The 27,718-nt window shown below is 27.2% G+C and overlaps 1 protein-coding gene across 2 annotated transcripts in view; it reads left to right on the top strand.

Annotated features, from left to right (window-relative positions):
- Positions 1 to 692: 692 nt before the first annotated feature.
- Trap1 (TNF receptor associated protein 1) overlaps positions 693 to 27,718 on the top strand; it is a 49,384-nt gene continuing 22,358 nt past the window's right edge. Inside the window, exons 1-11 of one of the 2 annotated variants that reach the window (XM_087158043.1) lie at positions 693 to 950; positions 3,478 to 3,600; positions 4,844 to 4,926; positions 6,899 to 7,042; positions 8,759 to 8,830; positions 10,732 to 10,901; positions 14,289 to 14,401; positions 15,774 to 15,847; positions 19,640 to 19,913; positions 24,139 to 24,208; positions 25,345 to 25,492. In XM_087158043.1, coding sequence (XP_087014169.1) covers positions 851 to 950; positions 3,478 to 3,600; positions 4,844 to 4,926; positions 6,899 to 7,042; positions 8,759 to 8,830; positions 10,732 to 10,901; positions 14,289 to 14,401; positions 15,774 to 15,847; positions 19,640 to 19,913; positions 24,139 to 24,208; positions 25,345 to 25,492 — 1,371 coding nt within the window. In that variant the 5' untranslated portion in view covers positions 693 to 850. The remainder of the gene's footprint in view (positions 951 to 3,477; positions 3,601 to 4,843; positions 4,927 to 6,898; positions 7,043 to 8,758; positions 8,831 to 10,731; positions 10,902 to 14,288; positions 14,402 to 15,773; positions 15,848 to 19,639; positions 19,914 to 24,138; positions 24,209 to 25,344; positions 25,493 to 27,718) is intronic. The other variant, XM_087158044.1, reaches the window with a different exon arrangement.

The following is a 27,718-nucleotide window of genomic DNA, read 5'->3' as shown; positions in this document are numbered from 1 at the left end:
AACTATTTTTGTATCCCTAACCAAAAGGTTAAAATTACTTGTACTGTTATTTCGTTTTTTATTATGTTTGATTTCTAAATTAAGAGCTTTGGATTTTATTATTATTGGAATATTGTAATTCTATGCTACATTTTAAGATAAAGCTATTTAAATCGGTGTCTGATCTTATTAATCGTTTTACAATTACTATTTTTTGCTGTTCTCATTACATTATGAACTATGGTTAAAGAGATTTGTTAAATAATTCGTTAAATTCTCCCCGAAGCTTTAAGTGGGAGCATCGTGCGCCCACCTCCCCCCTCCTGGTGGGGGCCCCTGGCATTGGGCCCATGTCCAAGAGGGTGTGGGTTCAATCCCCACCTGCCGATGTTTCTCCGTGTAGTAGATGCTGCATGAAGTAAGTTAAATCTTTCGAGTCACTAAATCCTCCATGTTCCCATAACAAATCATACCTCTGGGGTGCTAATCCAGAAGTTTCCGTGTCTTCTGGATTGGTTCAAAATTACAAAGATACGAAGTTGAACATTAGTAGTCGTAAACCCACTATTGGATTGGCTGTTCAACGACGGTTAAAAAATAAAATGAAATATTAGTACCAGAAAGGGAAACATAATTTTTCATTCTACGTCAGTAAAACATTTGTATTTAATTATTTTTAGCGGCTGCTAAGCAACATTAATTTACAAATGCTTAGAGTGCATGTAAGCTTAAAGCTAGACTTGAGTTATAGCAGCACAAAATTACAGGTTTGGATGATGCAAAAAGAAAGACCTGAAAATCAATGTCGTAATAAACCGGCGAGGGTGATATTTATTTCTTGATATATTTAATTATATTAATTTAAAATTCAATGGCTTTTTCAAGTAGACTAGCCTTAATTTCTTTACGTATAACACGGTCTCGTATGGTCTCGAACCGTATTAAATTTATTGCTAGACTTTCTCCAAATGGTTAGCATGCAACTTCTTATTTAATTTATTACTCGGTCAGATCTTTTTACTTTCTTTTTATTTTAAAGTGAAGTATGTTTTGAGATATAAATTTTTTAGACTTGAGCGAGTTTATTAAATTAATAATATTCTTATTTAAATATTTTGTTTATTGAAATCAATATAATTTAAAAATTAATTGTATCTGCATGTGGCCGTGTCTTTAGAGACAGAGAACAACAGCTTTCTCAAAACAAAAAGACCTGGACTTCTTGGCTCTCATATGCAAATGCATCTGGAGTGCATTCCAATCTGCTATTAGTTTGCATTATTATTTATTTTCTGTTGAATTCCAAATGTAATAGAGGGCGATCACACAAGTATTTTATTCAAAAAAATATATCTATAAAAATTTTTTTGCAATTATATGCTTCTTAAAGGTGCAATGTTTAATTCATTGGTATAAAATAATAAAAGAGCCTCATAATTTAATTGCAATTAAATTAAAAATGCTTGTAAAAGAGAGGACAAATAAAATCACACATTTTTGAAGGGCACTTTTATGCTAAATTTTGTGATTTGGATCATCCTAAGCATTATTTGTAATTTTTTTTAAAAATTATCACATTTCTAGGTAAAATAAATTATTACGAGAATTTTTAAATCGCAAACTAATTTTTATTAAGTCTAAATAATGCAATGTTACCGGAAGGACATGAAATGTAATAGAGAGGACATGAAATGTAATTACAGGGGACGTCTTATAAATTTGACAGGGAAATATCACTGTCAAAATTGACACTTTGGTTGTTTAAGGTTGGAGTTGGTAGAACTGCTATGATATCTAACATATCAACCCAAGCTACATCTTGGTAGTTATATTTGAAGGTTTTCAATCTACATGACCGTTTTACAAGAACAACATGCACATTGTCTGTTTCTTTCTCGATTTCAGTAACTTGGGCAACGAAATTAACTTCCCTAATTTTTCTTTTCACTTGCAAAATTATTATTAGCTGCATCAACAGAGAAAGAACCTGCAATTTTCTTACAATTTTCTATTCCTTACAAAGTTCTAGCATTCACTTTCAAGTTTTATGTAATAACATGTAGATCTGAAAATAACCACTTGTAAAGTGGCATGTCAACAAAAAAGAAGTGTAGACTTAAATTGCACAAACTTTCCTATTTTTAGTAATTTATGTGTTTTTTGTTTGTTTGTTTTTTGAAAATTTTTAATGATGAAAGTACATGAATGCAGGAAACAGAATTTTCATTAAAATGTCTGCTTCCATTCAAAATTTTAATCCTTTTGCATCCAATTTGAGATAAAGATTCATCTGGAAGGAAAGTTTTTTAACACTTCACATATTTCTAAGTGGTACTGTATAAATATATTTCACCCTCCTTAAATATTTTTAAATAAGTTTCTTTGCAGTCAGTATGCAGAGTTTTGTCACGATAAAATTTAATTAATTTTATCGTTAAATTAACTTAATAACTGTAGATTATTCTAATAGGATATTTTTTAATGCTAGAAAGACTGAAACTTAGTACAGTAGGGAACCGATTATCCGGAACGATCGGGACCATCGCTATTCCGGATAACTGATTTTTCCGGTTTTCTGAATCGCTACAAAAAGCCGTTTTTTTATTGTTAAACCCCACTAAAAAAAAAAAAATTTGGAAATAATCTTAAAAAGAGGAAAAAACGATGAAGTAATACACTAATGATTATTTCCAAAATGATGGTAAGGTAAACATCTTTCAAAAAAGAACGAAAAATCCTAAAATCTCATGAGGAAAAAAATTTTTTTTTTAAAAAATGGGGGGAAAATTTATCGAATTTCGTTCCAGTTTTTTGGTTTTCCAGTTTTCTGATTTCCGGATAACGGGTTCTGTACTGTATATACCTATATTGCCCATAAGTAGTCGAAATGACTGGATTGTGAAGGAATAACTAATGACTAAAGAAATTTGTTTAAAATTAACTTTTAATATTTTTTTTATATTATATAAAAAGTCACAAAATTCTAAGAAATTATGTCATTATATACTTCATTGTTTTTCTAATTGAAATAAAAAAGCAGTCAAAATGACTTCCTTGGGCAATCTAGTGTTAATTAATATAACTTAATCTCAGCAAAAAGAAATTAAAAAGTGGCTATTAAATTAAAAGAACCTATCGATATTGCTCACCAACACGTTAGGTTTTAAGAAAAAGTGACTATTATTAAGTTGTTAGAGTCTACCGACCACTGGCTACTAACTGAAAATTTTAATAATATGATAGCAATGCTATTCTAATAGTTTCAAAATTAAGAATTAAATTAATTTTTGTAATTAATTATATATTAAATGTCATGTTTTGCACAATTAAGACGGTATCTAATTATTTTCATAATAATTAACAAAAATGTTACTGGATTTGCTGAATTTATTCAGTTGTTTCCTCCTCAAAGTTTATATCCTGTATCTTATTTAAAAATTTATAAGTGCAAGTAAATTAATTTGTAGAAAAAAACTTAAAAATGTTACTCTATTGTAGTTAATCCCTCTATTCATGGAAAGCGATGTTTGTTCACTTCCAGCCAACTGTTATCAAAAGAAGCAGCAGCAGCTGAAGATTCTGATTATCATACAATTATTAAAGATACAGAAACAGCTCATGGTATGTTCAAAATTGTTCTTATTGTCAGAAGTTCCAACTCACGATTATTTACTGGCATTTCTAGAAAAATTTATGCTCTATAGTTTTTCTAAAAAAATTCTTTAAAAATTCATGTTAAAATACTTGAATCAAATACTTAATTTCAAATATTAAATGTGCCTTTATTAAAAATTGACTTCATAAAACTCTGAAATTTTTATTTTATCCCTAAAATGTTTGTATTATACTAATAATTAAGTTAATAAACATTTTATTAATTTCATTATTTTTGTAATAATTTAATTATTTTTGTAAAAATTTTCGTATCAGTAATTTTATTATTTTTTTTTAGTTTTATATGTTCTACTGACCATGTGTTGTCAAAATTTATCGACTATTTTGGGGCAGGCACCAATATGGAATTCTTCACATTTTCATCGAACTTTTGTTGATATTTAAAAAGATATTTATACCATGATATATATCCTTTCAGTTTTTGGCATGTGATGAAAGTGGCTCCGATAAAAATGCACATACCAAAAATTGTTGATGATAAAAAATATGTAAAAAAATTAATTAAATAATATAAAAACAGCAGCATAGTTTAAACATATTTCCCAAAATCTTAAGTAGCATGAAAAGATTGTGGGAAAAAAAATTTGTTAAATTATTGATTGTAAATGTAAAAAAAAAAATAAAATTCAATGTATTTTATTAATATATATTGAATTAACCTATAGCGTAAAAAAAAACATTCGGAAATATTTTTATAGTCTAATCTGCCATAATACTTTGCATAATTAATGCGTTATTTAGAATACATGTTATATTGATATAGTAACAATTTGTAAACCTAATTTCTGTTAACTCCTCTATCTTAAATTTCCCTCCTCAAAAGTGAATAGAGGAGTGAAATTATTCTCTGATTTTTTTATTTATTTATTATCATTATTATTTCTATTTATTTATTATCATTATTATATCTAACACTGATGTAATCTTTCATTTTGTTGTACTTTAACAATTTGGAAACTGTACAAAATTTGTAAGTCTATATGATTTGTTAGTAAATAATGCTTTTAAGGTATAAATACAGAGTCTTCATAGGTTTTAGGACAACCACCTTAAGGCATCTTTAAACTTTTGCTTTTTTTAAAACTTTTTATTAAAATTATTTTTGTTAGCTGAAAGAAAAAATTATTTTATAAGAATAGTTGGCAATCTTTAAGAAACTAAAAATGTTTCTTTGTTGACTATGTTTTAGGAGAAGGTGAGAAACTGGAGTTCCAGGCAGAAACTAAGATGTTGCTTAAAATTGTTGCAAAATCTCTGTATTCAGAACCTGAAGTAAGTACTACTACCTATTGATACACTTTATGCTGATGGCATGGAACATTTTAAACTGGAGGATCACTAAATAAAATGTAACATCATTTATGCTAAATTTGACAGTTATATCTAATTATTTCAAATGATGTAACAGAGAGGAAATGAAAGAGACATATAAAAAAATAAAAATATAGTTTTATCTTATGAGATTCTATCTAAACTTAATTGTCTGCCGTTAAACTTAAAGAGAATTTAAATTCCTTCTTATCTCAAGCTTAGTCATATTCTTTTGGAGAACGTGCTTTTCGAATTGCAGAATGTATTCTGAACAAAATTTTATTCAAATGAGAAATATTTTTATTAGAGAACACTTTTATACTGTGCCAACACTATTTTTGTTTTATTCTCTATTGCTGTGAGAGATATGTAAACCTCACAAATCAAATGTAACCAAAACTATCAAAACAATTGCTTTCTTTGTGGCAGAATTTTTTCCAGCTTTCTGTGACATACCTCTCTAATACTAATATCTTTCTGCAAGATATTTTAAAACAACAAATATACATGTTACAAATTTAAAGTAATAGAAACGTTACCTTCAAAAAAAAAATTTAAATTTAATAAACAAAAAAATAAAAATTGGATCAAATAAATTATTTTTTTAAAGTGAATAAGTAATTTTTTTATTCTAATATTATGTGCGATATTTTTGCATTTTGTAGAAAGATAACACACTAATTATTTTCCTTTTTAGATTACACACTAATTATTTCCTTTTTAGATTACACACTAATTAATTATTTTATAATTCATCATCACATTAAAAAATAAAAACTATAGCAGTAATGGCAGAAAAAGAAGATAAGGGTTACTTTCCTTCAAAAAGGGGTTACTAAATGCCTGTTTTCATTTCGAGATTTAGTTGTTGTGATAAATAATATCAGATTTTAAAAGCTATATGGAAATAACTGCATTAAAAATTTGAAAGAAAATTTCCACAAAAAAGAAAACCAAATTTTTTACATCATTGTTCTTTTTTTTCCTTCTCATTATTCTCCAATGATAATAGAAACATCACAAGCGTTCCCCCCCCCCCTCCCATTCCGATGGGCAAGAAAGGCATCTTTTAAATATAATTCTGAAGAAAAGATAAAATCTTTCAAAAATTTCTGCAGAAAAGAAAAGCAAATTTTTTTATTTCTTAATGGAAAAATCCTTCTGCAAGAACTCAGTAATGTTCTGTGACAATGTCGCGGTGTTGCCACATTTCTGCTACAGGAATAGCTTTTAAATTCTTATGATTTTGTTCAGACACGTTCTGACTATCACAACCTTAATATATTTAAAGGGAAAAAAGAATTTTTTTTTAAACTAAATTTTTATTTAATCAAATTTTTGACCACTTATTAGTGCAAACAAAATTACAGATTAGAATGTAAGAAATAGAAAGTTATAAAGCATTTTAAAAATTAAAAATTCTTTTTCCAAGTGGACTAAAAATGTGACTAATTATATTTTTGCAGACCAAAAGATTAAAAACATATTGCACATCACTTTGGTAATATACTTTTATCACCACCACCGAAATTATTTCCATGTTTTTCAAAAGTTATGGTACCCTATGTTTTTTGGTCAGGTGAAAATAGAATAATTTTTTCCTTTTTAATCTCTTGAAAAATATTTAAAAAAATATGAAAAAGATCCTTTTTCACCAAACTAAATCCTTTAAAAAGACATTAAAAAAATTTTTTTTATTGATATATTTTTGATTTCTTTAAATAGAGCCTAGAGGAAAAGTCTATCTTTAAAATTTTTGAATCTAATAAAAAATTTAATCTTGTCTTCTTATAGGTCCTTCCAGGTTTCTTTCACTTATTATGCAAACATTTTGAACTTTTTAATTTTATTTTTTAATAAAAAATATGTTTGAAATTACATTTTCTGATATTTCTTTTTTTTATATCTAATTTACATTTGTGTTTCTCATTAGGTGTTTGTTCGTGAGTTAATTTCAAATTGCAGTGATGCACTGGAAAAGTTAAGACATGCTGAACTAAGCAGTGGAGTATCTTCTGATGCATTAAAGGAAATTCATATTGCAACTGATAAACAAAATAGAATTTTCACAATTCAAGTAAGAATTTTGATCAGATACACTGTGTTAAAATACTAATATTTATTTTTTAAAATTTTGCTTCAAGAATATATTTTATTAATATTATACATTTTCCTGTTAACTCTATTCAAGCACTAAATTACATAAAATAATGAAATTTTACTTAGACTACACACTACAGAAATAAGTGTTATTCTAACATTAAAATTTTAATACATTGAACAATTGAATAACATCTTAAGTTACATTGTACATAAAAATGCAACTAAGTGTTTCTGAATTATTAATAAACTTCCAACATCAGATAATATTATCATCAGGTAGTATTTGTAACTACCTAATGATGAAAAGTTCTTTTTTTCCTTTTGTTGAAGCACACTTGTAGTATCTTGTGGAAGTATTTGTTTTTAAATGGTGTTTTAAGAGGTTTGTATAACGTATCTTAAAAGGTTCGTGTTTATTCACTTATTACCATTTTATCAAATTGGATTTCACAACAATTAAAGACAGGGTGCGTAGTGTTTGTAAAAAGTACTTAAAGGTGCTTTTTTGGGGATTTCGTTTTTAAAAGCTTTTAAAGGTGCTTTTTTCATCTGGCGTTTTTAAAAAATGCTTTTTTTCCGAATAAATTTCCCCCCCCCCCCTTCAGTGATATCTGGTGGATCCCATGCATTTCACGAAAAATGGGGAGTTTGCTACGTAATCATTCACGTGGACTTCATGTCGTACCCACGTTATGACTTGCTCATGCGCGCACACTTGAAACCGAAACCCGAGTGCTCCATTTCGGATAGAGAATATCAGATCCTTATGAAATGTTTTTCTTTTTAATTTATTTTAATTTTGTTCTTGTGTATTTTATTTTACTTCTAACACTTTTTTTGACGTAGGGGGTAAGGGTACTTTTGTTCTGAGTTCAGGGTCAAGTTGAATTCACTCAGTGATGTGGGAAAGTACTGATTGTTTCGATTTACGTCCGTTTCCTTTCGTTTTTTTTTTTTAACGCTAAAACTGTTTATAAAAAGTTTTTGTTTTTCAATAATATCATTGATTGAATATGAATTTTTTGAGTGCTTGAAAATTTTTGTAAAGTGCTTGAAAAGTTTTTAAAAAGTGCTTATTTTTGATTCAAAGATTTGGCTACGCACCCTGAAAGAGTAACATGCATTTTAGTTTTGATCTATTTTATCATATTGTTTGGTGCAGCATGTCCTCCTTTGGACTTTGTGCCATTAAATTCTTAAAAGGTTCTTGTCTTTTCTTTGAACTTTGTATTTTTTAACTATCATTAAATCATATCTTTTCAGAAAAATTTTATTTATTTTTATTCATTAATTTTTAAAAAACGCAGATGAAAACTTTAAGTTGACCAGAAACATTAGTTGACTACTTTTTCCTTTTAATTCATTTAGTTTAAAACTATATTTTTGTATGGATAAAAGAATAAAAACCTGTTCAATTTAATTTCCACTTCTCAGAATTAAAAGTTTCTTGTAGATGGTTAAAAGTTCATTATGATTTTCAGTTTCATGTTTAGCAAAAGACTTTAGATGTTCTCAAAAATTTTGTGCTTTTTCAAGAATCCTCTAATTTAACATCACAAGCTGTTTCCTGTAAATTCTATTTTTTTTAAAAATTTATTAAACGCTATTTTCTGTGTACTGTTATTTTCTGATAAAATTTTTATTTATTTATGAACAATTATTTGTACTAAATAGGAAATAAATTTTGCAGGATACTGGCATTGGAATGACAAGAGAAGAAATGATCAGTAGCCTTGGTACTATTGCCAGATCAGGATCTAAGGTTAGAATGTTTTTAATTCTATTTACTTTAAAGTAAATATGGTGTTTAGTTTTTTTAAAAAGTCCTTATTTTCTATTTTCGTTTTTTAAGAGCCCTTAATAGTGCTTTTTTTTTCATTTTATGTTTTTTTAAATGCTTAATTTTCCCTTTACGAAAATGCGATTTATTTTTTTGCTCTTTACCATGTAGATTTTTGCCATGCATTATGCAAAAGCGTGGTTTTCACATTGTTCTTTTCAAAGTTTTCACGATTCATTCTACCAAAATCTATTTCGGCGTACTGTCAGTCCATATGTTATGAAAGCTTCTATCATTTTACATGTTTGATGAAATATTTGCGAGTCCCCATGTGAGTCTACCGAGCTGGGTTCGGTGAAATTTTTGTACTCTCGTGTGCAACTCTGCTGCATTTTGTAAGATATTCTCAATTTCAGGCTTCACTTTCCACCCTCTGATATCAAACTGAAAAATTTCTTGATTATTTTATAATGGCTAATATAATCAAGAAAAGAGTTCTTTGTCAGAAACTAGTTTTTTTTTATTTTATTTAATCATGATTATGTAAAGTCTTTGAAAATTATTTTGCATTTTCTTAATGTATATAGTGCTTAAAAATATTTTTTGAGTGCTTAAAAAGTACTTAAAAGGCGCTTATTTTTTGTTGTGAGATTTGGCTATGCACCCTGATAAATGAATGTATCTAGTTAATTTGATGGAAATGAAAAAATGTATTTTAACATCAATGTTCTGTTTCAAGTTGTTATATAACTTATGTTACAATATTGTGTAACTTGTGATTGATCCACTCAAAAATATTTCTCATAACACCCTTTATACTAATGCAACATTGAAATCTAAAATGGATTATAACTGGTTGAATATGTGCTCTTATGTTAAAAGAGGAGTAGTTTTTTTTGTCTCTTTTATTACTCCAGAACTGTTTGTGCTTGAATCCTCCAACTTGGACAGCTGGTTCTAACGTCTTTTATCGCTTATTAGTTTTTCCTAAAGAACACATTTGTAAAATGAATTTTTGGCATAGGTTTAGCATCAGACGCTATTATAAATTTTGCTGTCGAAGTTTTTTCCGCCAATTATTTGAAAGATAACATCTATGATGTTTAGTATCTCACAGCTCTATTTAATTAAAAATGGAGTTCATTGCACATTGTTTATTATTTAATATTTTTCTTATTTATTTTAAGCTCAATGATCAACATGGAGGGCATGTGAGAGCTATGTTATCAAACTAGTAATAGCATCATGCTAAATGATATTATATTATACAGTTAAGCTTTATTTCAATGAAATGAACTTTTGCTTTTCTTTATCTTGCTTCAAGAATCTTGCTTTTCTTTTATTTATTAACCTAAAATCATCAAGAATAGCAGCAAATTATAAATGCAATTTATATTATTTTAATTTTATTAATTTTTTCAGTATATCAGAGCACGTAGCTTTTTTGAAAAGTGCTTAAAGGTGCTTATTCAAGGGTCTGTTCAGGCCTCTAACTAAAAAGATCCATAAGCTACTAGATGTAATGGATATTATTTCTTAAATAGTTAAAATAATGCAATTAACAGGTAAACACATTTAACATACTTTAAAATAATAATTGACACATAAATTGTCCACAGTTTTATATGTAACTATTCCTACTGTTAAACTCATAGGAAAAATTTATTTTTTCTAACAATTCTCCCAACTGGACCAATTGAAATTTTGGACTATATTTAATCTTGTGCCCATTGTTTGAGGCTCTAGCTCAAACAATTCTTCAATTATAGAAGACTTACTCTCATTGACACACATACAGACTCTTTAATTTATAATTATAAGTATTTGAAATTACATACACATCATAATTTCCAAGCATCTAATAGGCATTTCTTCTCTTTTAGGCATTTTTAGAAGAAGTGAAAAGAACAGATTCAACAAGTTGTGCAGTAAACAAGATTATTGGACAGTTTGGAGTTGGATTTTATTCAACTTTTATGATAGCTGATAAAGTTGAAGTTTACTCAAAACGTCATGAACCTGGTAGTAAAGCTTATAAATGGGTGTCCGATGGGTGAGTTCATTTTCCCCATACATGCAAAATTATAAGAAGTAATTTATTATTACAAATTTAATAATGAGAATGCTAATTTGGAGATTTGAATCAAACCAAGATTTTATTTTAGTGTTTTGTTTCTGTTGGCCCAAAGGCCCATTTATAATTTTAAGAAGAAAAACTATAGTATTTTTTAAAATTATTATTACAGTAAAACCTCACTACAACAATATTTTGGGGAGCAAATAAATATATTGTTGTAGAGGGATAAGGGCCTACATACTTTGGAGACACAAGAAGATTTTTTTTAATTTTAATGTTATATATGTATTAACTATAAATCTATTTATATAATATATAAAAATTTAATTTGCAGAGTGGTAATTATGGTTAAATATGAAATCAGATAGGAATGTTTCACCTCTGATTTCTTACGAGATAAAGGAGGCAATTCTAAGAAAGGAAGGTCTTGGGGTGGTCTACGTACATCAAGGATGGGGTATTGAAATCTGACTACAAAAGCCATTCACTGTGGTGAAAAGAAATAAGAAAAGAATCAGCAGTGAGACTTTTCTTGTCAGAAAAGATGAAGAAAAAATGGCAAAAGATGATAAAATAAGATTTTTTACATTATTTGAAAACCAATAATAAATGAAGAAAATAAGGCTGAAATTAGAGGAAAAAAAATTTATTTTACAGGGGTTTATTGCTTCAGAGAATCTTGCAATATTGAGGGGTGGATAACATTAATTCATATGGAAGTTCGTCGGGATTACCAAACATTATTGTAATGGAGGGAGTTATTGTTGAATCGAATAACGTAGTTGCCAGAGTTCAGTGTATTATTATTATTATTTTTTTGATTAACTAACAACTTCACTTAATCTTGATTTACATTTATTTCAGTGCAAATTTATTTAATTTTATTATATTTGATTCAATTTTGCCTTGAGGCTAACTATTAAATTTGTAACAAGAAGGGTTGCTAGTGTCTTACGAAGCAACTAATATCAGTAAGTCATAAACTTTTTTTAAGGTGTGATTCAGAAATTTAAAAATCAGTGATTAAATCTGTTATTAAGATAGAAAATAATAATGATAGTTTGTAATCGAGACACGAAGTATAAATTTGACGTACCATAATTTTTGACTTACCGTAAGTCTTCTTCGAGAAAACTTATGGAGAAAAAAAATAGTCTTGTCTATTTTTTTCACTGATTGTAAAATAAAACATTGAAGAAAGAGAGGATGATTGTGAGCAATTGGTTTTCAGCCATTTTAAAATATTATATTTAATATATTTTATGTTTTTACTACAAGTTTTGAATTTTTGTTGGGTCAAATGCGATTGACAGAAACTGTGTAAAAGGATAAAAGATTTAACGGGTATAGGTGGAAAATGTTTGAAATCTAGAATTCAGAAAATAAATATTTTTTACTTTCTTATAAATTAACTCATTAATGTTCTTATCGTTCCTTTTGCCTTTGAAACATGATTTGTTTCACATTTTCTCTTTGAAAATATTATCTAAAAAAGGAACTACCACTCGTGCATAAATGAAGAAATTATTTAAAATAATACTATTTGTAGTCTTTTGTTAACCAGTTTCTTGCATTGAAAAGGTATCTATATAATTTGATAATATTTCCCAAGTAGCTCATAAAATTATATAACATCAGAAAATCTGACAGTATTTGCACAACTTTAAAATATTAGGAAGATAAAAAGGTCATTGTTTTTTCTGCATTATATAACATTAAATTCTATACAAAATAATATCTAGCATTTACTGTAATATTTTTTTGCATCTGTTGTGATACTATATAATATTAGATTCTCTTATTGTCATGCAATGGCTTTTATTTTTGGAATAAACAAAGGGAAAATTTTTATAGTAGTAAAATAATTCGGCCATATAATTTTACTTAATATTCTGCATTGTTGTTAACCACTGAAATATAGAATAACAGTTTTATAATGTCCTTCACACACTATTTACTTAGTACATAAATACTAATTAAAATTATCTTACTGAATTCTGCTACCATCCATTTCCCTCCTTCTTACTCCATGTTATACTTTGTGTCAAGCTGATTTTTATGAATGGATATTTCAAATTTGAATAAGAAATAATTTTTAAATGCTAAACTTTTATTGATATTTTTTCCTTTTTTATACACAGAGTTTTTTGGTAAAATTTATAGTTAAATAATTTTCAAGTATTAATTTACTTTAATTAGTTTACTCTTTCTAAATTTGCTTTAGAAATTAATCAGTTTTATCAAAATTTCATTTGAACTTGTTAATTTTTAAAAAAAACTTTATATAAGTCATTACTCTAGTAATCTTTCATTCTACTTTAGTTGTTTGTAATTTCGAAATTATACATTATCATAGCTGCCAACTCTACTAGTTTAATTAAAATTCTCCTGGTTTTTGTACATTTCAGAAAACTCTCTAAAATTGAGTAAGTTTTCTAAAAAAATCACTATTGAAATTGAATTTTTGTACGAATTATTGCCTGCTTGCTTGAATATTTAAATAAATATTACTGATACATAATGAAGGGAACCTCATTTATAGAAATCAGTTAAAAACTTTTTTCGTTCTTAAATGTTCAGTTTATTTTTATTCAGAACTCTCTCAGTCTTTTAACTATCTTTGATTAATTAAATGCCTATTAATATTCGAAATTACGAGTAAACATAAGACATAATATGTTTAACGTCATTTCAAATATGTTTAATGTCAATCATAACTAGAAAATATTGTAGTTTTTCTATTTTGATGACTATAAAAATCCCTAAAATTCTCTTTGTGTAAAATATTTAGTATATTATGCAACAACTGTCATGAAATTCATATTATTTTGTAAAATCTATTGGATTTTTTCCTATCCATATTATATCCTATATCATTCCTATCCATTTCCTATATACATTTAAATTGTAATTTTGTTGCAATAATGAAAAAAATAATTTAAGTGTAGCTAAATGAGTTAATTGTAATAATTTTTTTCCCACTTCTTTTTTCACATTTTAGAAGAAGTACCTATGTAACTTTATTTTTTCAGTATCTGGAATTTTGCTTAAAAAAACCTGAAATAAAACCAAAAGGCATCCTTAGAAATTTTTTCAGAGAGTAAAACCTGGAAAGCAAAAAAATTATTAAGTTATAAAATATTTTGAAAATTATAAAATGTTTTAAAAATTATCCATAATTTTTTATGTTACGAAATGTCATAAATTTTGTATCAATTCTGTAATTACTTAAAGCTACTATGTACTAAGCCAATGTTTAAAATGTGGTATTTTGATGTTAATTGTAATAAAACAGTATTAATGTTAATTTTAGGGTTTTTTCATTATGAGCGTTTTGTTAATGACTTATCACTTTTATTTTAGATCTGGCTCATATGAAATAATGGAAGCTGAAAATGTGCAGCCTGGTACAAAAGTTGTTGCATATATTAAAAGTGGTAATGAAAGAAAATTTGCTGATGAAGATGAGATTAAAGGTATAGTTTTCCAGCTGTAAAATCATTCCATATTTTTTTAATATATTCATTTCTATTGCATAAGAATTTTGTTGGGAATTATGTAAATCATCTATTTAACAGGTAAAATACAAAATTTATTGCAGTAGAATATACAACATAAGATAAATTGTATCTTATATTGTATATTCAGAAACTTACACTGCAGTCAATGTGGTAATTTATTTTTGTTTGAAAATCTCTCACTGATTATCTGATGACAACATCTCAAAGTCATTGAGCTGAATCATTAAACCAATCATTTGAACTGGTGTTATTTTAATTCATTGAGATTATAGTTTGTCCATAAATATGATGTATACACATTCCTTGGAATTTCTTTAGAAATGAAAAAGCATCTTATGAGAAGATCTTGGGTTTACAATGTTTATATTAAATCAGTGGTTCTTTGCTGTGATCTGTGCACCCCCTGGGCATCTCCAGGACTTTTTAGGGGATCTATAAAGGTCCCCATTTAATGTCAAGATTGTCCTCTTTTACAGACTCTGAAAGGTTTTGTGGAAAATTGAAAGATTTGCCTTTCTAGTTTAAATTGCTTAATCACTTCCATAAAAGTAACTACTGGAACATGTGTATTGATTTCTTTTGTTTTCATTTACAATCGTGCTACTCACCTCCCACAGTCGACAAGGAGTATTCTGGCCCAGAAACTTTTGGGTTCTCTTTGACTTCTAACCCCTTCTGTGGAATGAGAACTTTTTTTTTTCATCTTTTGATGCCAATCACTTTGTGTTTAGTTTGTTGATTAGATTATTTGCTGATTTTTTAACAGATTTTCTCTATTTTTATTTTCTTAATTTATTTATCAGTTTTGATTATTACTTCTCAAATTTTTTTATTGTTCTGTACATGGATCGCAGACTTAATTGTATTGTTTATACTTTTATTAATTTATTAAAATTGAATCTGCATTTTAAGTAATTTCCCTGTTATTTTATTGTGAGTCTTCTGAATAATAAAAGGTGGCAGGTATGAGTTCAGTCTCAGAACATAACACTAGCTTTTTCTATTAAATGACATTTTCTTTATGTAATTGCATATTTTATTCCTATGACAAAAAGAAATTGAACTATTTCAGTAAATATTAAGTAGGGAAATATATAAAATTACTAAGCTTTCAAAAGTGTTCTATTGTAAGAGATTGTGAAAGAAGGTCTAGAAAAAAAGGAGAATAATTTCTTCATATCTTTCTTTTTAAATTAAATATGCTTCTGACTACACTAAGCTGTATAAAATGTTTTTAAAATTGGCAGCTCAAATTTTTTTAAAAAAATTGTTGGTATGAATTATTTACTACAGTTTACTAAATAAATAAATAAATCTTTCTTTTCAGGTGTCATTAACAAGTACAGCAACTTTGTTGCCTATCCAATTTACGTTAATGGAAAAAGAGTTAATAATATTCAGGTAAGAAATAATTTTTTATTAAATAAAACTCTCCGTTCCCAAATGGGCATAATTGTAATAGTGATACTCTCCCTCACACATCATTTCGGAATAATAATGGCATGATGTGTAGCGTTTTTAAGAAGTGCTTAAAGGTGCTTATTTTCTGTTTTTGTTTTTTAAAAGCCCTTAAAGGTGCTTTTTTTCTTTAGGATTTTTTAAAAAGTGCTTAATATTCTCTTTTCACTAATGAAATTGTCGCTTTTTGCCACGTATTATGCAAAAGCGTGGTTTTAATATTGTTCTATTCAACGTTTTCACAATTCATTCAACCATAATCCATTTCGGTGTACCGTCATTCCATAGCGTATGAAAGCGCCAACCATTTTACATGATGAAATACTTGCGAGTCTGCATGTGCGTCTATTAGGTTCGGAGCGATTCTAGCTCTGTCATGTGCAACTCAACTGCATTTAGCTAGATATTCTCAATTTCAGTCTTTATTTTCCATCCTCCGAAATTGATTTAAAAAATCTTTCGATATGTTGGCTTATATAATCAAGAAAGGAGTTATTTGTCAGAAACTAGTTATTTTATTGTGATCATATAAAGTTGTTCAAAATTATTTTGAATTTTGTTAATGTACATAGTGCTTGAAAATATTTTTTGAGTGCTTAGAACATACTTTAAAGGTGCTTCTTTTTTGCTGAAAGATTTGGCTATGCATCCTGAATGGGTAGTCTCAACTGGAGTATTATAGGACAAAATCCTTAGGCCAGAATAATGCATAAACGAAATATTGCCTCATCTGAACACAGTATAGGGGACAGATATTTAATTAGCCTATGCAAAACTATAGATATTAAATTTTTTGAGAATTCACATTTTAAGTAAGTTGATTTATTATAGTATTGATCTACTTATTCTTTGTCTTTTTGTTTTGAGATTATCGAAACTCAACTTTAAAATTATTTGATTAAGGAATTCTTGCTCTCAATTACAAATTTTAATTAAATTTATGTTTGAGGGAATATTATCTAATTAATACTGGATATTCTTTTTTTCTTGTAAAAGTTCTATTGTAATTTTTCTATATATTGATCTCAAACTATTAGGAATTTATTGTTGCATTTATAAAATGTTGTGGAAACGTAAAATTTTTTGTTCTGAACAAAGTGGATCTGAAACTAAAAATAGTATGCTTTAGTTTTCTTTTGCAATAAAATTTGCTTTTATTATACTCTTAAGTATAGCAAATAATGCCTTTTTTAATCTTTCATTAGCTTCTTTTAAAAGTATTCTGACATGTATGTATATTGTTCCAAAAATTGTTCAGAGTTTTTCTTTAGTCCACTACGATGCCTGTGGTTCATATAAACAATAGTAAAATCGACCTTTATTATTGCATAAATATGTTTCACAGTTTTTATATGCTGAGTTAAAAAGAGGTTTTTAAATTTTTTTTGTTTCTTTATACATTTAATTTTCTGAGGACAAGTATCATCAGCAGTGTTTTGACTCAAAATCTCATTCCTCTTACTTGATGCTTCTGATATGCTTCTTATACTATTAAAATTTGTCTATTTTTGGGGGTGGGATGTGTGTAATAAGATAAAGAATGGATGTTTAAATTTTTTTTATGAAATTATTCAAATAAATATTACACTTGCACATTGGTTATGATTTTAATTTTCTAATTATGATTTTAATTTGATTGCAAAAAAATCATTAATAAATTAATTCTAGCCTCATGTAAACTACAGTTGATGTGCAATTTGTATTTGGTGGATGCGATAAACAAAAAATCAAAAACAAAAAAATTTTCTTTTTTCTTTCTAAAATAATATTATCAATGAACTTAAAATTTATATCAAGTGAATTTTTCAATGTAGTTTCATTGTTTTTAATAAAATGTGAAAATTTCTAGAGATTAGTATATTTTGACTTTGGAAAACAATAATATATTTTTATATAGTTGATTTTTATATGGTTTTTATAAGATGATAGTTTTTTATTATCTACATTAAAAAAGAAATCAGACCTATATAGTTGCCAACTCTACTGAATTTTCCAGTAGACTACTGGATTTTGCCAGTTTCTCCTGGTCTACTGGTTTAATAAATTCTCCTAGTTTTTGTACATTCTAAAAAATTCTCTAAAATTGAGTAAGTTTCCTAAAAAAAATCACTATTGGAATAGAATTTTTATGCAGATTATTGCTTGCTTGCTATTTAAATAAGTATTACTAATACATAATGCAAGGAACCTCATTTATAGAATTCGGTTCAAAACTTTTTTTGTTCTAAAATGTTCAGTTCATTTTTATTCAGAACTCTCTTTTCAAATTAATTAAAAAAATCTTTTAACCATCTTTGATGAATTAATGCCTATTAATATTCGAAATTATGAGTAAATATAATACATAACACTTTGAGTATGTATCATAACTGGAAAATATTGCACTTTTCCTATTTTGATTACAATAGAAATCCCTAAAATTCCCTATGTGTAAAACATTTAGTACACTCTGCAACAATTATCATGAAATTTATTTTAATTGCACAAAATCTACTGGATTTTTTCCGATCCATGTTGGCAGTTATGCATTGATAAATTAACTCTAACCTCATGTAAACTACAGTTGATGTGCAATTGGTATTTGGTGGGTGACAGTGTTTTCATCATGGAAAAAAAATGGGTGAGAATTTCTCACCCTTTCTCAAAAACAGGGTGAGATTTCAGAAAGTTAAGTGAGATTTCTAAAAACTAAAAAAACACAAATAGACTTGAAAAAAAAGCATTATTTTTTTTTTGTTATAATACATTTTTAACGTCTTCTATTTTTTAAAGCATTTAATATTGCTGCATCATCATAGAAGATTTTGCCTTTACTAGGTATTTATCCATATTACATTAGCTCATAAAAAATTTGAACGTCTTACATGAAAAAACCTTACCTACGGCAAACACGTGGTTGCAGAGAAATGTGTTCAGAAAGGGGTTCGGAGGGGTTGTGTTCTGTTGTTCGAAAAGGTTCTGAACAATACTGATAAATAGGGAAGCTAGATAACAGGGCAAATGTTGAAAATAATGAAAGATCCAGGAAGAAAAGTGAAGCGGATTTTATTTTAAATGGCGTAAATCGATGCTTTTTCCAAAATTGGAGAAATTCGTGAATTTTGAAATTGATTTATAGAATGCGCGAATTTCTCGCGGTTGTAATTTTTTAATGCGAGAAAAGAAAAAAATATTCGAGATTCTCGCGCATTAATGAAAACACTGGGTGAGATAAACAAGAAATCGAAACAAAAAATTTGCTTTTTCTTTCTAAAGTAATATTATCAATGAACTTAAAATTTATATCAAGTAAATGTTTTAATGCAGTTTCACTATTTTGAATAAAATTTGAAAATTTCTGTATTTTGACTTAGGAGAATATTAATATATTTAAAAAAAATGTTTGATTGATGTATAGTTTTTGATTTCCTACATCAAAAAAAAAAAAAAATCATAACCAATCCAACAAATAGTTTTTGTTCAATTTGTTGCACTAATTCAGAAATTTTTGATTCAGCTGCCCAAGTTGTTATTGCTGTGTTCCCCCCCCCCCAACAGCTTCATATTTATTGAAGTTTTAGAATATTAATATTATAAGATTTAAATTCTTGAGAAGTTGAACTGTTGATTTTAGCAATAAAAAAAAATTAAATCAAAACAATACTTTATTTTTACTTAAATTAGTTCATATTATGAAAGATTTGTAAGGATTTTATGAATTTGAAAATGTATTAATCAAAATAATATTTATTTCAGGCTGTCTGGCTGATGGAACCCAAAGAGGTACCTCCAGAGATTCACACGGAGTTCTTTCGATACATCACTAAGACAGTTGACACTCCCCGCTATTGTTTGCACTACCAGACAGACTCACCCCTCAATTTGAGGTGCCTGCTGTACGTGCCAGAAGGGAAGCCGGGACTCTTCGAAATCAGTCGAGATATGGAGATTGGTGTCTCTCTGTATAGCTCGAGGGTGCTGATTAAAAACAAGGCTGATATACTCCCCAAATGGCTTCGTTTCATGAGAGGTACGTAAAGTAACATTTATTTAAAAAAAGAATTTCTATGAAAAAAATGTAAAAATTTGTTTAAAACTTTTGAAGTGAGTAGACAAAACAGGCATTAAATTTTTACAATGTCTGGCAGAATTTCTGACTTTCTAAAGTTCAGAAGAATTCTTAATATTTCTACATTGTTATGTTTTTTACTTTATTATTTTTTATTCTCTTTAATCAAGAATGATGTATAAAGATTAACAGTATGTTGGACTCTCAATGTACCCATATAGTAATAAAATAAAGTAAAAAACTTTAAGTTTATAAATTATTTAAATAGTTTCACATGTTTTTTTTTTTCTCTAGATTTAAGTTGACGGGTATTTTCAGACTTTTTATTCTTCTCCTATCCTTATAAGCCTAGCTAAAATATTTTTTTAAAAATTGTAATAGGGTTATATGATTTATCACGCTGTTATAGGTTTTACATGTTTCCTCTTTTCTTAATTTTTATTTAATTCTTAAATGAATATTTAATTCTTCCACCCCTTTCTAAATAATTTGAAAAATTAAATTAATTAATATGACCAAAATTTATTTTTTAAAGTCTTCTCTTCAACTGCTTGTATTTAAGTATAGAAATGCATACTATGAGATGTTTACTATAATTTGGTGACTTATTTTATTTTGTACTTGGTTCTCAATCTTGAGTTTATGGCTACTAATGTTCAACTAAGTAGCCTTGAAATTTTGCACCTAATCCAGAAGATGAGGTAACTCCTGGATCAAGTACTGGGAGAAATTTGCCTTCATGAAGGACTTTTTAATGGAACTTACCCATATTTGCACTATATAAAGAAGAAAACTGCCGAAAACTCTTAGGGTTAACTTAACAACAAGGTAACTCTACCCCATGATTCATCTATGACTGAACATATTTTACGCCAGTATTGTGCTCGGTACGAGCCGAGTGCGGAATTTGTATCGACCAAATATTGCTGGGATTTAAGTCCAGTGCACCTCATTGGAAGGAGAAAACTCAATCCCATGAGCCACATTCGATTCGAGGACTTATTTGGGGTTTTCATATTCCTCAAATGATCTTTGGGTTGGCTTGACATTTGATAAAGCTTATTTTTGATGAAACACCAATCAAGGGTCTTTTGCTGTGTTCTGATTTGCTGATATTCAGTTGTATCCTGCCGCTGTAGATTTGGCAAGAAGGACTTTTGTCTTACCCTTTGGCTTATCAGTAAAAGTATAAATTTTCAAAAACGTTTAAATGTGAATATATTCAATGCTTTATTTTAATAATTTAATAATAATAAATTGTTATTGTTCTCTTGTTCAAAGATACTACAAAGATATCCTGAAGGTCTCATGTTTAAATAAATAAATTGAGTTGTTTCACTCCTCTATTAATTTTTTAGAACCGAAATTTAAAGCAGAGACTATTGCCATTTTTAAACACAGATTATATTCTAACTAATAGATAATTATACATAATAAACACAGAATTATTGCTCAGATATTTACCTTCCCACCCCAAAAAAGCATTGTTTTTCACTATTTATCTGTTTATTAAATTCTCTAAAAGATTCATTAAATTGTGGTATTTAAATTTTCTGAAAGGTTTAAAAATTATTAGTAAAATTTTTTTGATATTCTTATGCACATTTCTTTGTTTTTATCCTTTAATAGTATTTTGTAAGTTTTGTAACAATTTGACAACTTTATTTGTGGTCTAAATTTTTTTTTCACAAGATAATCTGCAAGTGTCATCTTAAATGCTCACCATCAAGCAAAGCTTTCTCTCTCTTTTTTTTAAGATATTCTATTTTTAATTGCAAAACCTATTGTAGTTACTGGCAATGTATTAGCAATTTGCTAAATTCACAATGCACAAAAAGGATGTTATTGTTACCCTCTCCAACTTAGAGCTCTTTCTAAAAATCCAGTTTTTTTGTTTTGTTGTCTTAACTAATTTCATTTATAAAAACTTGCGCTCTTTTTTATTTTTATGTTTCTTCATGTTTTGAAAGTCTGAGAAAGAATTTTTAACCACGAAAATAATACAGATAATATTTTTTTAAATTCTACAATATTTCTTTATAGGAAACAAATTAACAAGAATATGAATAATTTGAACGAGAACTTCTGAAATAGATTTCATTGTATTTCTTTTTTCATATTTTTTTCCTACTATGTATCTGTCCTGTTTTTAATTTTATTTTAGAATTATGTTCTGTTCTTAATTCTAGTTTCCAGAGCTCATTCTAGGCAGAAAAAAGTGCAGGGCGCAAAAGTTTATAAAAAGGGCATTATTATTCTAAAAAGGCAATAATTTCTTTCTATGGGCTTTACACGTTCTATTGAAAAATATTGTCAATTTGTAAGAGGGGTGAAAAATACTTTTAACTTTACAAAAAGTAGCAAAGCAATCATATTAATTACTAATTTTTATTAATAAATTATCATATAAATCAAGTTAATGAGCTAATTAGCTTAGTAATTTATTCAAAATGCATGCATATATTAATAAAATAATAAATGTATGTTTTTAAGTGTCTGTAGTTATGATTTAATAATTAAAATGATTAATAATAATTATGATTTAATAAATAATTAACTTTTCAGTTATTAATTTTATTATAGGTGCTTTAAATAGTATAACAATATAATTAAAATGCAGCATTAAATTAAATAATATACATTGAAAATATTATACATTAAAAATAATTTAAAACTTATGTTTTTAATACCATACAAATAAAAATTTTTTTATAAAGATTAATTAAAAAATAACATACAAAATTCAATAAAGCATCTTACTCAGTTCTCCTTCAATATTATATTAAACAAATTTAAGAAACTATCAAAATATGGATTTAATGATGGTCTATTTTTATTTCCACCATTTTTTAGATAAGCCTGAGCCTAAAATCTGCTTAAATGAACATATTTTATAGCAATATTTTGTAGTTAAGTTCAAAATTTAAAAAAAAAAAAAAAATCAAAAATTTTATATATTTTTGCTTATTCTAACTTAAAAACTATTTATGCCAGTAACAGAAATAACAATTTTAATTATTAAAAATATTTTCATAAAAAGACTGTTTTCAATACCATACAAGTTTTTTAAAAAAATTTAAGATTAACTGAAAAATAACATACAAAATTCAATAAAGCATCTTACTACCATTTATGCTTTTGATTATAGTAAGCATATTGTTAAAATAAAATCAAAAGTTCTCCTTCAATAATTTCATTAAATGAATTAAAAAAAGTGCTCTATTTAATTTCCACCATTTTTTAGTTAACAATGAACCTAAAATCTGCTCAAATGAACATATTTTATAGTGATATTTTGTTGTGTGGAGTAGAGTTGTAAGTGGTGTTCCTGAATTTATGGTAGTTTAAGTACAGTCATAAGAATTTTGATTGCTTGCTAAAACTGTGAGTTTCCCAAAAGACAGTTCTGGTTTACCAAAAGGATGACCTTCCACACCTGCTGACCACTCTCCCACCTTTACAATAGAACATTGCTTGACAAAAAAAAAGAAAAAAGATTTATCTTCTTTTAGGGAGAAGAGTATGCCAAGAATAAGAGAAAAGCATCTTTACCCCTCTCCCCACTAATGAATTCCTGTTGGACAACTGAGAGGCCCCTCTTGAACTTTTCTGCTCTGGAAGATAGTGGAAGTAACTGCAAACTTTCAAAGACAAGTGCAACAAGAGGGTGTGATGGTTATTTTTCCTTTCCCATATATATCTATGTTATTGACAGCAATGACAAACTAATTAATAAGAGTTGGAAAAAAAAACAAAAGCTTAAGAAATCCATAGTAGAGTTTAGGGAAAAAATGAAGAAAGGTTGAGGAAATAAAGGCTATGGTGTCTATTACATCAGAGCACTAACTTACTTTAGGGGGCAGCAGGGTGGATCCTTTTGACTAAAAGAGCAACAGGGTACTGCGACCTGTTAACCCTGCCTAGAATGAGCTCTGCTAGCTTCAAGTTTTGCTTGTTACAGATTTTTAAACTTGTGAAAATTTGTATGGCTCACAATGTAAATAATTTTAATATTCCAATGTTCACTTGGTTTTAGAAATTCTCTCTTATGATTATTTCATTAGTATCATAAATTTTTTGTAAGAAACAAAATTATTTATATGCTGTTTATCACCTATTTTTTGTTTACCTATGGATTATTTCTACTTTGAACTTTTGGTGTTAACGATCTCTGTTTTCTAAACAGGTGTCATTGATAGTGAAGATATACCTTTGAATTTAAGTCGAGAACTCTTACAAGATAGTGCTTTGATAAGGTAAGTAATTTATTTGATGTTCCCAACATATTTATTCCACTGCTTAAAAAGATCAGGGAAATTCGATAAAATCATTCTGGTAATATATCAGACACTTTCTTTTAGGTGTTTGTGGCCAGCCTGCTTTAAATTTATTAATCGATTATCTTTTCAAAAATTAATTTTTCAATATTTTTGCCGTTTAAAAGTTTCAGAATCATCACCATTTGAGTTTTTCATCATTCAAATACTTCTTTTAAAATGTTGTCAAATGCTAAGTATTTGTGAGGGAAATTAAAACTTAATATATATATATATATATATATATATATATATATATATCTGTGTGTGTGTGTGTGTAACATAAAAAGCTTCAATTAATCTTTTTATGTTATTTCTTTTCTGCAAATCCTTTTATTTTATTTTTTTATTCTAATTGAAGCGCTTTCTCACACTTTTAAATTCACATCCTGTCCTTTAACCTAATTTTGGCTCAGTTATGCATTAATTAAAAGTAAGACTTTTTTTCTTTTACTCTTTGTGGGAATCTCATGACCTATTTAATAAATCAATTGTAATTATTTATGTTTCCCTATTTCCCTAAAATATAATAAAATAGAGGGAAATTCATTTGCTACTTTCCCTAGGATAAAAACCTATGCACACAGTTTTGGAGTGCTAATTTGAGTTCCACCATTGATAGAAAATGTTTTGAATATACCATGTGAAGCTAAATAAAATCTTTTAGCCTTCCAACTGCTATCTGCGTGGCTCAACAACACTCGACCATGACTGCCACCCTTTCATATTGAAAGGCAAAACAGTGCTATTAAAAAGATGAAAATTTCTATTTGAATCAGTTGGGAAGAAATATATTGATAATTTTAGAAATGGTAAACTATTTCACTCAACTTTGGGATAAAATGGTACCAGAAGTAATCATTGTGGAATATATTATGATTATATACACTAAATATTCGAAAAATATTGTGAACATGTACTCCTAAAAATAAATGTTCCATGAATTGGAGCCACCTTTGTGATCTTTTCACAGTATTTCTATTTTTTTCCTTTTTCTATACAGTTGAAATAGGCAAATCTCATTTTACTAAAATGCATATTTTATCTTAAATCCTCAATTTTAACTTCTGTTTCAGAAAAATTTCTACAATGATTACAAATAGGTTTCTTCGATATCTACAAGACCAAATGAGAAAGGATATTAATAACTATAGAGCATTCCATGATAACTATTCTCTCTTCTTAAAAGAAGGTATCCTGTCAAACACTGATCAACAGTTAAAAGTAGGTATTTTGTTTTTAAAGGAAATGTATTGCTTTGCTATTTGTTATTCTCTTGTTTTTGTTTCTTTTGCAATGCTTCTAATAGGATATAGTGATTCTTGATAAACTGAAACAATTAAAACGCAGTCTTATTAAAATTTTATTTGTATTGAAACATTTTTAGCAATTTTTACTTAACTTTCATGTTTATTGTGAAGGGTAAATTTTACAATTGAAATTTTGAACATTTTCTGATTTGCTAGAGTGCTGAAACTTCAACTTGAGCCCTGATCTAGCTGATATTACAAGTTTTTATATCTCCAAAGAACTAGAACAGTAGAATAAATAAAATAAAGGTTTTTTTCTAGGAACTAGGACTGGGCGATATTAGAAATTATATATCGTGATGCATCGTCAGTTTTGCATCGCGATATAGTATTTTTGAATTTCATTTACTTGTAAGGCACAGAAAGTCAGATTTCTATCGAAACTCCATACTCAAATTGATTTAAATCAATTTATAAGTTTGAAGACATATATGTTTTGCTTAAGAAAGATATCAAATGCACAAAACTTACTTAAAATATTTATTGAAAAAATGTGTAGATACAGAATGAAATATTTGCACCTCTTTATCGTTTATAAGGTATAAGCAGTCTAATTAAGCACCTAATTATCTAAATTATTAATTAATTAAATTATAAATTAATTGTTAATTAATTTAGGTAATTATTAGGTAACAGAAGAATTTAGGTAATTATTAGGTAACTTTACTAAGCTTTTAACTAGAAATAAAAGAAAGTTTAAAACGATAGGTTTATGAATTATTTGAAAATCAATTAGTTTAAGCGAATGAAATTTTGAAAAAAAAAAGTTTAAAGCCATAAAAAATAATTTTACTAAATGAGCCATATAAAAATAACTTTGATAATTACATAATTATTAAGTTCCATTGTAATGTTCAAATTCTAAATGAAAAAGTAAACGCAAGTTATATTTTCTAAAAATGATCACGTAAATAACGAAAGATTTCTTAATTTAAAAATAAATAATAAAAAAATAAATAAAATAGAAATTTATCAATATATTTACCTAACAATATAGAAAGAAAATTTAAAAAATAAGTTCGTTAAAAATTATTTGTATGTTTGAAACAAAGTGCTAAATAAATTTTTAAAAAAATAAATAAATAATAAAACGATTTTAAATCACTATTTTTTATTATTATTATTTCACATAAATAATTACATTAAATTGAATAATGACCAAATTATGAACGAAAAACAAAGTAACGTTTAATTTCTTAAAAATGAAAACAAAAGAATTGTGATATTCGATAATATATTTAGCTAATTAACTAATAATATTAAAAGAAAATTTTTAAAAAACTGATTGTACTCTCTAATAAAACGAAAAAAATGAATAAAATTCCCAAACCTTTCAAATTTTTTTGAATAAACGAAGTTGATTGACTTATGTCCAAATCCAAATGACAAAAAATAAGTTTTGTTTTAACTTTATTTCTAAAAATAAAAGCAACTCAAGATTTATAAATTTAAAATCAGTAATAAAAACCCATTAAATTATTAGAAGTTTTATCCAAAAAGTTTTTAATAAATTAAAAGAAAAGAAAAAAACCTAACAAATTTAATTACTTTGTAACTTAATTCTTTATGGGCGCCTTAAATTAGATTTCCGATAATTTTCACATTTAAAAATAAGAAAAGGTTTTGTTGAAAAAAAATTACCTAATTAATGACGAAACTCTTTATAAATTCTTTTCAATAATAGATTGCGTTCAGAATAAGGCAACGGCAGCGATCACGAAGTTTGTCCCATTGAAAATAATCTACAAGAAATGATATCAAGTCGCGACAAAGAATGAAAAAAAAACTAAGAGGTGCGAAAACGAACATGCGAGATCACGATATAGTATTCTCAAATCTCTGGTTCTGATTCTAGCGCTGATCAATCAAGGCCATTTCAACATAACGAAACGAACACCCCGAGTCGGCATCGGAACGTAAGGGAAGATCCTTGCATGTCTTATATCGCTATATCGTCTTTCCTCGATGACTTAAATCATATTTCTGATGCAACAGAAATCTGATGAGTCTCCTGGAACGAAAGTCGCTGTATCGACTTGCCAATATAGGCGTTAAATCGATATGTTGCGATACATCGATTTATAGCCCAGTCCTACTAGGAACTATAAATATTGAAATAATTTTTTGAATGGTTTATTAT

This window comes from Parasteatoda tepidariorum, chromosome 2, assembly GCF_982258835.1.
Source record: "Parasteatoda tepidariorum strain Cologne lab strain chromosome 2, Ptep-v5.0, whole genome shotgun sequence".
Taxonomy (NCBI): domain Eukaryota; kingdom Metazoa; phylum Arthropoda; class Arachnida; order Araneae; family Theridiidae; genus Parasteatoda; species Parasteatoda tepidariorum.
The sequence above is the reverse complement of the archived record's forward strand: the minus strand, read 5'-3'. Positions and strand labels throughout refer to the sequence as shown.